This window comes from Rhinatrema bivittatum, chromosome 4 (assembly GCF_901001135.1).
Source record: "Rhinatrema bivittatum chromosome 4, aRhiBiv1.1, whole genome shotgun sequence".
Lineage (NCBI taxonomy): Eukaryota > Metazoa > Chordata > Amphibia > Gymnophiona > Rhinatrematidae > Rhinatrema > Rhinatrema bivittatum.
The window spans coordinates 412,979,462-412,994,335 of NC_042618.1; the positions used below are offsets into that span (position 1 = coordinate 412,979,462).

A 14,874-nucleotide genomic window follows, 5' to 3' on the forward strand; every position below is an offset into this window, starting at 1 on the left:
CTCTGCATCAATGGTCGGGGTAGAAGGAAATTAGAATCAAAAAGCTACCAATAAGGGCCCTGAATTCAGCGGTCGGAGTAACAGATAAGTATGAGAAAATAAGTGTGAAAGCTTGCTGAGCGGACTGGATGGGCCTATTGGTAGTCTTCTGCCACCATTTCTATGTTTCTATATTTAATGCTGCTGTTATAGAAAAGTACAAAAATGATAAAGGGGATGAAATGGCTCCTTTTATGAGAGAAAACTAAACAGTTTAGAGCTCTTCAGCTTGGAGAAGAGACAACTTAAAGCTTTATAAAGCGATGAATGGTGTAGAACAAGTTAATAGGAAACAGTTCTACAGTTCTTTTCCTTTCAAAATATTAGGACTGGGGATATTCCATGAAAAAAAACTAGTAGCAGATCTAAAATAAACATAAGAGCATTTTTTTTTTTTTTGTCTGTACAATCCATCTCTGACATTTCTTGCTGGAAGATGTGGTCAAAGTTAATAGTATAGTTGGATGTGAAGAAGGTTAGGATAAGTTGCTGCTGGATAGGTCTATTAGCAGCTATTTGCCAGATAGGCTTGGGGAAGGAACACAACCTCTCCCTGTTGGAAGTGAACAGGGAATGGATCTCCCCATTAGGATGTGCTGGGTACTTCAAGTGACCTAAATTATCCAGTGACAGAGGCATAGTGCTGGGCTCAATGGACCATTGTTCTGACCTAGCATAACACTTATGTCCCATAGAGCTGAAGGCTCTCCTTTTTTCTTAATTTTCTAAATGATTTTTTTTGCTGGCTTGCACAGAAGGGGGAAGAGTGAGAAAGCCAACACTCTGGACCAGGGTTGGCCAACCTTTCATACATCAAGAGCCACAAAAGCAGAATTCACAGTAGCAGAGAGCCACCATACATTTCAAGAGGCAAGGAAAAAGACTGCCCCTGAAAGAAAAGACCAACTCTCTCCCTTTCAGATACTCTCGCACAACCCTCTCACGCGCAGGCTCTCTCGCGCACATTCATTCTCAAATATACATGCAGAACACAAACATACTCTCACCAAATACAGAAAAAAGAAACCATAAAGCTTAAGTAGAAATATGCAGACAAAAACTGAACTGGAAAGCACAACAAGCCAGACTCTGTTGCAGTACAATGGGAAAACATAATTGCAGATATTCCTTAGAATACATTAAACAATGAAATCAACAAATAAAAATCATAATAGTAAAACCATACTAATAACATAAGAACATAAGATATGCCATACTAGCTCAGACCAAGGGTCCATCAAGCCTAGCATCCTGTTTCCAACAGTGGCCAATCCAAGTCACAAGTACCTGGCAAGTACCCAAACAGTAAATAAATCTCAAGCTACTAATGCTTATTAATTAATAGTTTATGGATTTTCCTCTAGGAACTTAACCAAACCTTTTTTAAACCCAGTTACACTAACTGCTGTAACCACATCCTCTGGCAATGAATTCCAGAGCTTAACTATGCACTGGGTGATAAAGCATTTACTTCAATTTGTTTTAAATGAGCTACTTGCTAACTTCATGGAGCTCCCCCTAGTCCTTCTGTTATCTGAGAGAGTAAATAACCAATTTATATTAACCTGTTCAAGTCCTTTCACAATTTTGTAGATCTCTATCATATCCCATCTCAGTCTCTTCTCCAAACTGAACAGCCCTGCCTTCCTTAGCCTTTCCTCATAGAGTAGCTGTTCCATGCCCCTTATCATTTTGGTCGCCCTTCTCTCAGCATAATCTCCTACAATCAACACAGCCCCCAATATCACCAACCTAATGCCTCGCCCTCTAGTCACCTCTGTCAAAAAGTCTTTCACACAGCTGACAGAGCACATCCAATAATTAAAACAATAATTACCAAACAGCAATATAAACTTTCAAAACAGGAGATACATCAAATAACATCCAATAATGAAAACTAATAATACATATGTGGGAACTTTGGATATCCAGATGTCCTAAGATCATGGTGGATTAGCAGGGGAAGTGGAAGGGTGACTGTTGCACACAAACTTTCTCCACACACACATGCTGTTGCCACATGTTCTTTCATTCACACATACTTATTTAAACATATATAATCTTTGCACTTATTTTCCCCCCTCTGAAGGCAAAAGGAGGAGGAGCAGCAGCCTCCTGCAGCCCACCAGACTCTGCTTCTTCCAGCAGCTAGGCCCTGCTGCTCCTCGCTACTGGGGGCTGATGCGGCTGCTTCTAGCTCTGCAGGCTGAGCTGTGTCTCCAGCTCCTAAGTGCTGGGGAAGGTCGATGCTTCTTCAGTCCGTCTGGTCACGCTGCTCCTGACTGCAGGGGGAGGAGGAGGGTGATACTGCTTCTTCTGGGCCCCTCCTGCTCCTGGGTGCCGGGAAGGGGGGCGAGAAAGCAATGCAGCTTCTGTCCTGCAAGCCGTGCTGCTTCTGACTGTAGGGCAAGGGGGGAGGGTCGTTATGGTTTTGTTTTTTTTTAGACAGACGGGCTGTGCCATTCTTTCTTATGACTGTCAGGGTCCCAATATACTTCTCCTGGGGATAGGGGGGAGAGTGGGGAAGAGTTGCTACTGGTGGCCAGAAGGATAATTTAATTTGCTGTCTCAGATTTTGATGGGGCTATGGCCCCCGCAGTCCACTCCGTTCTGGTGCCTGTGAGCACAGAGATCCTGCCCCCTTCGTAGCAACTTCCTTTGGAGCCTTCTGCTGAGAAGGGAAAGGATAGCTGCTTGCAGGATGTAGACAATGCAGCTGCGTGTTTATCGGCAGTCGGGATCCCCAATTTAACCTTGGAAGAGCCAAATGCGGCTCGCGAGATGCTGGTTTGCCAACCCTGCTCTAGAGCTCAAACACTTATCTACTGCAGATTTTCACTGTTTTTGCAAGAAGTTTTGTTTTTTCATATGCTTTCAGTATGGGAAAATACTTGCAGAGGACTACACTGAGAACACTGAACGCTTTTCACTGGAGTCCCAATACTCCCAGAGGTGAAAGTAAATTGGGAAATGTATTCTATCTCTCCTGTACTGCTGTTAGATGGGCTGTTCTTATGCTAACAGGAGCAGAAGCATCCATAGAATCAAGACTGAAACTGACAAATGATATAAAGAGAGCACAATTTGGGGTGTAAAAGTGATTAAATGGGTTCCTATTAGAGAAATCACTTAACTTGCCACTGTGTGACACTGGAAGTTTTCTGTACAGTAAAGTATGGAAGCTTCATATAGGAGGGCCTCAACGATACCGTCAGCCCAAATAGCATTAGAAGTTCCCTCTGGCCTGGCAATTCAATTCATAATGTTTAATAATTTAATAAACAAACTTACAGATTCACACTGTAGGAAAAACCTGGGCCCCTTCTAGTGAATTGGTGACCTCTTTTTACTTCCTTGACAGCAGTCGATACACGTTGAAAGAGCAATAGATGTAGCTTCCAATAGAAATAGTTCTGTGTTTAAACCAGCATCTAATGTCCATGTCTAGTTTCGTTTGTTTATTTTTTTTTTTTTTAAAGAAGAAAAAAATTCCACATCGTACTCCTGGAAAGCTGCAGTGTAAACACAGACCTGTTTGAAAAGGTTTGTCTCCTGATAGCTGCATTTATTTACTTAATGTTGACTTAATTTTCTTTAGTTGCCACCCTTGCAGTTTCCAGTAGAAAAAGCAGAAGCCCTGGATGGTTTCCTCAAAAGCCTTTGGCTGGTAGTGTTGCTTTTTTTTTTTTTTGTGAGACTGCCCCCACTTCCATCAATGGCCACGTGAGGTATTGCGATTGTGGAAAATAAAGTGAACAGCTGCTGCAGGGAGCCTCCCTAGGGCTGCTTTCAAGGAATTCTATTCTGAGCCCCTCATGAGGGAGGGAGCAAACCCTGGGGAATCTTCTATGCATGTAAGAGAGCACAAGTTACCTTGCTGTGCTGCAGGTGCAGGCCTAGATAACACCAATACTAAACTGGGCAGGTGCTTACAATGGTGTACTAATGCTTCTGAAACAAAAGAATGGAGCTGGAATTTGACTTTATTTGCAGTGTCAAAGCCTCTCTAGCTAGTGGTCCCTCCCCCCCCCCCCCCCCCCAAATCAAAGAGAAAAGGGGCCTTTAGCAACAGAACGTATAAAGGAGATTAGAATATTTCAAACCCGTTTGAATTCTTTCTTCTGCATTCCTTGTGCATCCATTCTGGTTCATCTGATAGTAGTGATTCCTGGAGCAAAGTGAATAGCTCTGCTGTATCGTGGCATTATTTTCAGTAGAAATTGAGAGAATCTCCATGTCATGCTGTAGACCCATCTCTGTCTTACTGACTGTGTAAATCTGCTTGTTTGGCACAGAGGAGGGACTTGTATTTGCGTTTTGTTTTTTTTTTTTGTTCCTTCCATCCTTTCCACCATCCAGTGTAAACTATCCTGAGCCTTGTCTCTCTTTTTTTCCCACATTTAAGGCAAGGGGAAACCAGTAAGGCGCAAGGCTTGCTGATGGACTGGCTTAATGTTCAGAGCTGAGAACCAGGGACACCAAGGTTGAAAATTCACTCCCCCTACCCTTCACCACTATTCCATCTATTTTATCATCCTCAAGAAAGAGGGAACATACCGGCCCATACTGGACCTCAAGTCGGTCAACCGCTACCTGAGGGGGTACCACACTTCCGCATAGAAACCCTACGCTCGGTCATAAGGGTGGTACAGCCGGGAGAATTTCTGACTTCCCTGGACCTGTCAGAAGCCTATCTGCACATCCCGGTCCATCACGATCATCAGCGCTTCCTACGCTTCACAATCCTGGACCATCACTACCAGTTCAGAGTGCTACCCTTCGGGCTAGGTACAGCTCCTCGGACGTTCACCAAACTCATGGTCGTAGTGGCGGCGACAATGAGAAAAGAAGGAATCCTCGTTCACCCATATCTGGACGATGGGCTGATCAGGGCAAAATCCCCAGAGGAAAGTCTTCAGACGACCACCAGAGTCGAGAACCTCCTGAAGAACCTCGGATGGGTCGTCAACGCAACCAAGAGCTGTCTGCAGCCCTCCCAATCTCTGGAAGACCTGGGAGTCCGGTTCGACACCCAACAGGACAAGGTCATTCTTCCCCTACAAGGAGAAGGAAATTGATGGACCAGTTGAGAACTGTTGAACGGTGCTCGCCCCACGGTATGGGACTAACTACAAGTCCTCGGACTCAAGACATTAACCCTAGAAGTCGTACCATGGGCAAGGGCCCACATGCGACCACTACAACGTTCCCTACTGTCACGATGGAACCAGATGTCCCAGGACTATACCGTCTGCCTCTAGTTGCCGGCGGAGGTACGCACCAATCTCCTATGGTGGCTACAAGAAGACCATCTGAGCAAGGGAGTAAGACTATTCCCACCGACCTGGCTCTTGCTCACCACGGATGCGAGCCTGTGAGGGTGGGTAGCACACTGTCAGGAACTGATGGCCCAGGGCAATGGGACAAGGAAGAGTCGGGATGGAACATCAACCGACTGGAAGCCCGGGCAGTCAGACTAGCCTGCCTATGATTCAGTTACAGACTCTGAGGAGAAGCTGTCAGTCATGTCGGACAACGCCACAACAGTGGCCTACATCAACCGCCAGGGAGGAACCAGAAGCCAACAGGTGTCCATGGAGATAGACCCCCTAATGACATGGGCGGAAGCAAACCTGCAAGGGATCTCGGCCGCCCACATCGCAGGAAAAGACAACGTCACTGCGGATTATCTCAGCAGAGAACGTCTAGACCCAGGGGAATGGAAGCTGTCATCCACAGCCTTCCAGTTGATAATAGACCGTTGGGGAACTCCAGTCATGGATCTTCTGCAACCTGGTCAAACGCCCAAGTTCTTAAGTCGCAGACAAGACCCTCAATCCCAGGGGATCGATGCCCTCGTCCAAACCTGGCCACAGGAAGACCTGCTGTACACCTTTCCTCCATGGCCACAAGTGGGTGGGATCATCTGCAAGATAGAACACCACAGGGGGCTAGTACTTCTAGAGGCCCCAGACTGGCCAAGAAGGCCATGGTGCGCAGACATGCGAAGACTTCTGGGAGGGAACCCCCTGTGTCTACCTCCACACAGGGACCTGCTCCAGCAAGGACCGATCCTCCACGAATACCCAACTCTATTCTCTCTTACGGTCTGGCCATTGCGAGGACTCGCCTGAAGAAGAGCGGATAATTGGGGGCAGTAATTGACACCTTGCTCCGAGCACGGAAGTTTTCCACATCCTTATATTATATACATATATGAAGAATATTCGAAGCCTGGTGTGAAGACTGCGACATCCTTCCGCGGACAGTCAAAATTCCCATGATCCTGGAATTCCTGCAGGACGGCCTGAAGAACTGGGTTGTCTCTCAACTCCGTCAAGGGGTCAAGCAAATCAGACCACCACTAACGTGGCCAGTACCCCTATGGAATTTCAATCTAGTACTCTACTTCCTAGCGGGAGCTTCTTTTAGACCTTCACGCATTCTGTCCTCTACAGCTCCTGACCTTGAAGACCGCATTCCTAGTGGCAATATGTTCAGCCTGTCACATCTCCAAACTTCAAGCGCTATCCTGCCGGGAACCGTTCCTCAGATTCAAACCAGGATCCATACAGCTATGCACTGTCCCCTCCTTCCTCCCAAAGGTGGCTTCTCATTTCCATCTAAACCAAACCATCTAGTTGCCATCTCCAGACGAGAATAAGGACGCTGAAGACTCATGCCGCCTACGCCATCTTAACGTTGGCAGACTACTAGACCACTACTTGGAAAGATCGGAATCTGTACGAAAGATGGACCACTTATTCGTCCTTCACAGCAGGAAGAAACAAGGGGAAGCAGCCTCGCGGGCAACCATAGCCCGCTGGATCAAAGTAATCAAGGCGGCCTATGTAGAGGCAGGCAAGCCTCCACCTCTACAAGTCAAGGCCCATTCCACAAGGGCCCAGGCAGTGTCCTAGGCAGAAACCAAGATGCTGTCACCCGCCGAGATCTGTCTGGTGGCGACGTGGTCCTCCATTCACACCTTCTCGAGGTTCTACCGCCTGGATGTTCAGGCCAGGGAGGACAAAGCATTCGCTAGGGCAGTACTAAGTGGGCCACAGGCAGCCTCCCACCCGGTTCGGGAGTAGCTTTTGTACATCCCATTGGTCCTGAGTCCATCTGCTACACGCCAGGAAATGGAGTATTTATTTATTTTTATTTTGATTTATATTCCGCTTTTTACACTGGTACTTACCTGATAATTCCATTTTCCTTAGTGTAGACAGATGGACTCAGTATCCCACCCACGGCTGCCTCATAATACGGAAACCTCTGGTGATAACCCCCAAGAGCAAGACAAGCACGGGTAAGCCACGCTTTACCTCTAGTTAGGACACCCATAGTTACCGGGTGTTGGGCGTTTCTTGGTTGAGTGCACTGGCAGTCTCCAGCTAAAATTCACGTCAACCAGTTAAGTTATTCAAACACACATATATCCACAATTGCTTTTCAAGGAGAATACTGAAGAGCAGGGGTATATGTAGTGCTGAAGTCAGACTGAAATCTGACTCCGTCTCCAACTGCTATCAGGAGCACACTATACCCATTGGTCCTGAGTCCATCTGTCTATACGAAGGAAAACGAAATTATCAGGTAAGTAATTTCTCCATTAATCAAGTTTACTTAGGGAATAGCCACTGCTATTAATTGCATAAGTAGCACAGGATCTTCTTAGTGTTTTGGAAACTGCCAGGTTCTTGTGGCCTGGTTTGGCCTCTGTTGGAAACAGGGTGCTGGGCTTGATGGACCCTTGGTCTGACCCAGCATGGCAATTTTTTATGTTCTTGCTGACACTCCTTGGGACCTTGAACAAGTCACTTTATCTCCCGTTGCCTCAGGTACCCACTTAGATTGATAGTTCTTTGGCAGGGACATATTGTATTTGAATTCTAATAATGCCGAAAGCCACTTTGAGCATCTGGAAAGGTGGGTTAAAAATGTAAAAGTTTGTAGTAATTTATTCTAAAATCTAGCCAGCAGGCATGAGCAAGATTGACGTTTTTCATGAAAGGCTGCATTTTATTAAGTGTAAACCACATTGTTTCTGTAGTTTCTTCTGTTGGTTATGGGAAACCTGTTCTTAGTGCTGGACACAAGCAGTTTTGTTGAGTTTCCCTAATGTTGACTGTGCTTACGGTTGTAGTGCTTGCTCATTATATATTCTCCCTATTTATTTTCCTTAGGCTGTAAAGCAGAAACCTGCCGATGTGAATAAAAAGGCAAACATAATAGAAAATGGTAAGAGCCCTCCATATTTTGTTTCTTGCTTTTGATGTTCTCATTGATTTCTGTGTGTAATATACAGTACATTCTTTCTTTGTGTGTTTGGGGGGGGGGGGGAGGGCAGAGCACAGTGGCATCTTAGGTTTCTATTTTGGGCTTAACATGCCCTAAACAAGGTAGGAGTCTATAAACCTTATTCACAAATACCCAGGTTTGGTCCCCATTTTATCCCACCTCGCATTTAGCCTAGCCATAAGTCAGATGTTGCTGTAATACACAGACTGGTGTGCTCTCCCTGGGGCTGGGGGTGTGTTTGGACACTACCTGTGCAGCTTCCTCTCCACCTGTTGGCCTGGGGGGGGAGGGGGAGGAGTCTAGTCCAGGAATGGAACCTGTATCTCCCATCTGTGCACTACTGCTTAGCCACTAGCTCATCCTATGGTGCTGTATGTTCAGCTGGAAGAGCCTGGGACATTTCTGTAGGAATTTTGCTCCTGTGACATCAGCCTTGATCTCAGCAAGAGATAGAAGTAAAGTTGATGCTAAAAATTTCAGCAATGAAATATTTTTATATTATACTGCAAGCTTAAATATTGAGGATCCAGAGTTATGCTCTTTAGGAGAATTAGTGAAAGAACCTCCTGCTTCAGGGCAGCTTTCTCTGAATAGACTGCATGATGTTTCCTCTATCTTTTCTGCTGAACAGAGTCAGTTTGTGTGTATGACTTTCCAGTCTAAGTGCTCAGTCTTACTGGTAGTGACCTCACTCCCTATTCAATATTAAAAAAAAAAATGGTGTGGCTGCTGTGTTCTTTTGCTGTACTTTAAAAGAAATTATTCAAAACAAAGCTCAGCTTTTCTTATATAAGGCTAGTGGTTAATTTTTTTGTTCTGTTTCTTTTATTCCTTTCATTCTCCCTCCCTCCTCTGTTTTGTCTTCTCTGCCCATCCTACTACTTATTATATTTTCTAGCTTTCTTGTATTTTGCTGGAGTCTTGACACTTTTCAGCACTGGGGAATCCCATCTAGTTTCCCCAAGTCTCCTGTAAAATTCCTGATAAGCTCCAGCAGCACTCTGAGATCCCCTTATAGGATCTACTCTTTTTTTTTCCCCTGTCCTCGCCATTACATTTTTGTTCTCTTAGCCATTTCTCTCTCTCGGATGGCTAACTCTGGTCCTTGAGAGCCACAAATAGGCCAGGTATTCAATATATCCACAATGAATATGCATGAGATTGATTTGCATTCACTGTTTCCATTGTATCACTCAATGGTGAGACCACACCTTGAATACTGCTTGCAATTCTGGTTGCAGCATCTCAAAAGAGATATAGTTGCACTGAAGAAAGTTCAGAGAAGGGTGACCAAAATAAGGGGCATGGAATAGCTTCCCTATGAGGAAAGGCTAAAGAGGTTCAGTTTGGAAAAGAGATGGCTGAGGGGGATATGAAAGAGGTCTACAAAATCATGAAAGGACTTGAACAGGTTAATGTAAATTGGTTATTTACTCTCTCAGATAATAGAAGGATTAGGGGGCACTCCATGAAGTTAGCAAATAGCTCATTTAAAACAAATCGAGAAATATTTTTCACTCAACGCATAGTTAAGTGCTGGAATTTATTGCCAGAGGATGTGGTTATGGCAGTTAGTGTAACTGGGTTTAAAAAGGTTTTGGATGAGTTCCTAGAGGAGAAGTCCATAAACTATTAATCAGTAAGGTATAGTAGCTTGTGATTTGTTTTAATGTTTGAGTATTTTCCAGGTATTTGTGACTTGGATTGACCACTGGTGAACATAAGATGCTGTCGTTCTTATGTTCATATTGTATGCAAATCTATCTCGTGCATGTTCATTATGGATCTCCTGAAAACCTGGTCTGTTTATGTCTTTTGAGGACCATAGGTTGGCCACCCCTGTTCTATGTGTATTTGAGGCTAGTCCTGGAAGCTGACCCAAAAGTGATGGTGTGTCTAAGGCTTATTCCTGCATGGCTTGCATGAGCTGGTGCACAACCTTGCACATACTTTTCAAGAGATTGGTTTTAAGGAAGGAAACTATAATGAAGCTTTTGTAAGCATTTCTTTTTTTTTTAAATATTTTTGTAATTCAGATTTTGCCTTCAGTCGGAGACTTTTGGCTCATTTATAGATTCAATCATGCCCAACTTTACCAAAACCATAACTTGAATTCAGTAAAAGTGAGACAATAAACATTGTTTAAATAAACTGAGGGGGGGGATATGATAGAGGTCTTTAAGATCATGAGAGGTCTTGAACGAGATGTGAATTGGTTATTTACACTTTCGAATAATAGAAGGACTAGGGGGCATTTCATGAAGATAGCAAGTAGCACATTTAAGACTAATCAGAGAAAATTCTTTTTCACTCAACGCACAATAAAGCTCTGGAATTTGTTGCCAGAGGATGTGGTTAGTGCAGTTACTGTAGCTGGGTTCAAAAAAGGTTTGGATAAGTTCTTGGAGGAGAGAAATCCATTAACAGCTATTAATCAAGTTTACTTAGAGAATTGCCACTGCTATTAATTGCATCAGTGGCATGGGATCTTCTTAGTGTTTGGGTAATTGCCAGGTTCTTGTGGCCTGGTTTGGCCTCGGTTGGAAAGAGGATGCTGGGCTTGATGGACCCTTGGTCTGACCCAGCATGGTAATTTCTTATGTTCTTATAAACAGTTGAACAATCAGACTCCTGAGTTTTCCTTTAATCCCCTCCCTCCCCACCCACTATTTCAAGTATCGGCTCAAATCTATGGTTAGCAAGTATAAAGCGAAATACTACTACTGCCTGCCCTCATATCTGTATCACTTGCAACCATCCCTCTCTCCCAATTGATACCCCCCTCCATCCATAACTCCCTGACTTCCAAATCATGTGTGAACAGTGCTGTTGATGCAACTCCATCGTTGCTCTCTGCTTCAACGGCAGGGGGAAAGGGGGATTGGATTCGTATAGCAACCAACAAGAGCCCTGAATTTTAAGGTCTGGGAAATTGGTAAGCATGGGGTAACCTATATGGCACAGCAAATACTACCATAAGTGTACTGGGCAGACTGGATGGACCATTTGGTTCTTTTCTGAGATCATTTCTATGTTTTTATATTAGCCCCATCTTTGGCCTCCAAAATTCTGCCATTCATAATATGGTCCCCACGGTTTTTTTGAATTTTGGACCTCTATCAAGTATGTATGCTGTTGTTTTCCATATTGATAACTCTGGATAATCTCAGTATCACATTGGTCTTGGACAGAACCTCAACCTTCCTCCACCATGCAGCTAATTCACATCTCACTGCTGTGATATGTAGTATCAAACGCCTCACTTTCTCCTCCAAGTTGCCAGTTTCCATAGTCGTCAACAACAGTTTAGGATTCTTTTCCACACTGACCCGAAATCTCTAACTAAATCTAGAATCATGTCCCAAAACCCAACCACCTTTGGGCACTCCCACCATAAATGACCCCTCTCTCCACATCTACTCCAGCAGCAGTCTGATACTGAAGGAAACATCTTATTTATCTTAACTGTCAAATACCATCTATATAAAATTTTATAACTATTCTCCACAATATTTGAAGAGATTGAGTTCCTCCTTGTTAACTTAAAACACATATCCCATGCTGTATCCTCCAAAGGAGTCCCAAAAATCTTTTTCCCATGCTAACATAATCTTAATTGGGAAGCTGGAAAATAAACCTAACAGCATGTAAATTTTTGAAATTGTTTTGGATACCCCCATCTGCTCTATCACAATACACCTCAAACAAATTCTTGTTCTGTTTTAAGTGCCTCCACCACTTCCTGAGCGAGCAAAGGACGCCACCTGTATATATCCAAATCTTTCCCTCTCCTCTAGCCTGTACGTCTGACTTAGTTCCTCAAATGAGAATACCTTCTGACTGCCCCAAAATTGGCCTATTTTCTCTTCAGTCCTAAAGCCATCTATCGTGTCGCCAACATTTTAGAATTACCCGGTCTGAAATTCCTATGAAAAAGAAAAGAGGTGCTGTGCCAATATTTATCCCCCACCAACAATTTCCTTATTTTGCCCACAAATCCCACTAGCCACTCAAGATGGCCTCCTCTTCCAGATAAATCAAGATTCCTCTCCCACCCTTTTAACAGCTCATTTGGAATGTGAATTGGGAGAGTCTGGAAGATATAACAGAATCTGGGGAGAATATTCATTTTAATAGAAAGATGGGAAAGACTGCTATTGTCTTGGTTAGGCAGAATTCATGCTAAGTCCTAAATATATCAGAGGCCAGTGATCTATAATTGAGATTGAATAACTTATCCAGGCTAGGCTCAGTCTGAACTCAAAGATATTTTATGCTCTCTTTTGCCCATTTAAACGGAAGTTGATTTTGTAATTTATTCACCCTTGCTTTAGGCAGTGTTAAGTTCAGAACCTCAGATTTGTTTTATTAACCTTAAATCCTGATACAGCACCCTATGCCCTTAGTGTTCACCCAACAAAGAGTGCAATGAAGTTTCTGGCCCTGTAAATGTAAATAACAAATCATCGGCAAAAAGTCCTTTTGTATGAAATACCACCTACATCTCCTTTCACCATGGGATGGCACCTGACTTTTTCCGCCAGAGGTTCCAATGTGAGTGCAAACAAAGGGGACAGCAGGCACCCCTGTCTAGTTCCCTTCTCAACTTTAAAGTCCTCTGAATACCTTCCAATCACCCTAATACGGGCCTTCGGCTGGTTATAGAGTGCTTTGACCCACAGTAAGAAGTGAGAACCTAAACTCATTTTCTGCAGAACCTGGAAAAGAAATGTCCAATGCACCTTATCGAATGCCTTTCCTATGTCTATGGCTACCAGAACTGCTGGTTCTCCCTAATGATGTACCCTCCACATAATGTTATCTGCAAAGCCAGATTGATCCCCATGAATAAGTAAGGGGGCAACTTTGCCTAATCTCAGTGCCAAAACCTTAGTCAGGATTTGTAGTTCTAAATTGATTAACGATATGGGTCAATATGAGCTACAAAGTGTTGAATCCCAGCCCTCTTTTGCTATGATTGTAATACCAACTACATTTGCACCTTGTGCAAGTTACCATTCTCCCTTAAGTAATTAAACATGTCTACCAGCATCCTGGATATATTCTGTTTAAAGATCTTATAAAACTTAGCTGTGAATCCATTGAGTCCTTGAGCTTTGCCCGTTTTTAACTCTATTACCATCAAAACTTCTTTCTCCCTGAGGGCGCTCTCATGATGTTGACCAAGATGGCTGCCTAATTGAAGCGCTCCTCTCCCCTGCTCTCTATATCCTTAACTTACTAGTGCTTCTCGAGAGATTTCTAGATATTTCTTACGCTATTGCAATTACTAAACCTCCCTGATAGCGACCAAGAGGAAAATGGCTGATTTAAAGCAGTTCTTGTTCAGCAAACATGCATATGCAATTCTTGGGGAGGACGTTGAGTTGGCTGTGCAGGCTGCTGAAATGTGCAAAAAAGACTGAGGGACCCTCTGCTTGGCCCTTCAACATATGCTGGCCCTATCGACTTGCCCTCTCGAGACAAGCTCCGTGGCTGTTCTTGAATTGAAAGCAGATTTGAAGCAACATAAATCTGGTTTGCTAGCCTCCATGTCAGAGGTCCATGAGGAACTTGCTGCCTTGGGGGTCAGAGTAGTCACTCTACCTCCGGGTTGAGAGTCACAGTGCAATTCTCATAACCGTGATGATGCAATAGAAAAACTTACAAGCTGATTACAACCGTCTAGCTGATAGATTAGAAGATTTTAGAAAATCTGTCACGGCAATGCAATTTTAGTATTAGGGGAGTCCCGGAAACCGCCAAATATACTGATGCTGGAGCCGTTGCACAGAAAATCTGTACCTTTTATCTTTCTTGCTCATGCTGATGGTGCTGCTGAACATGATCCTGCTCTATTGCCTATTAAGATCAAGTGGGCCCGTAGGGCCTTGGCTCCTCGTCCGGATAATCGCTCCAGGGAACCTATTTTCTGCTTACGCAGTTTTGTACAAAAGTCACTAATTTTTGAGGCAGAAAGGAATCTGAACTAGTGGCTTTGGGAGGGACGCTCTCTCGCTATCTTTAATGACTTGGCTCCATCAACATTGCGCAAGAGGTATGTGCTTTGAGAAGCGACGACTTCTCTGCGAGCCGAGGGTATCCGCTACCATTGGACTTTTCCCTTTGGACTGCAGTTCACATTTAAAGGTTCTACCTACTGGATCAAATCGTTGACTGAAGCCGTGGAAGCTTTTCAAAAAGCGAACCTGCCCATCAACTTTGCATTACCCAAGATGGCACCTAACATGCTGAAAGCAGACCTGCATCCCCATCTACATCGTAGGTGACTACGTCTGCATTCCGAGGACTCTTGATCAGCTCTGACCAGGGCTGATGGACTCTTGGTATTTTGCGCTATCTGCTCTTATGAGCAATATCTCTTTGACGATTCATTTGTTTTTTTTCATTTTTTTTGTCATTTATTGGTGGCCAGTTTCTTTTTTCGCTTTCATTCTCTAGTTAGAATCCAATTTTCCTTTTCTGTGAAGGACATTTTCTGGTTTTCTTTACTTATAGTGCAGGGGGAGAGAG

At 44.0% G+C, this 14,874-nt stretch overlaps 1 protein-coding gene across 1 annotated transcript in view; it reads left to right on the forward strand.

The window, feature by feature from the left end:
• QARS (glutaminyl-tRNA synthetase) overlaps positions 1-14,874 on the forward strand; it is a 220,450-nt gene that overhangs the window by 37,430 nt on the left and 168,146 nt on the right. The window contains exon 7 of the mRNA XM_029601243.1: positions 8,226-8,280. Coding sequence (XP_029457103.1) covers positions 8,226-8,280 — 55 coding nt within the window. The remainder of the gene's footprint in view (positions 1-8,225; positions 8,281-14,874) is intronic.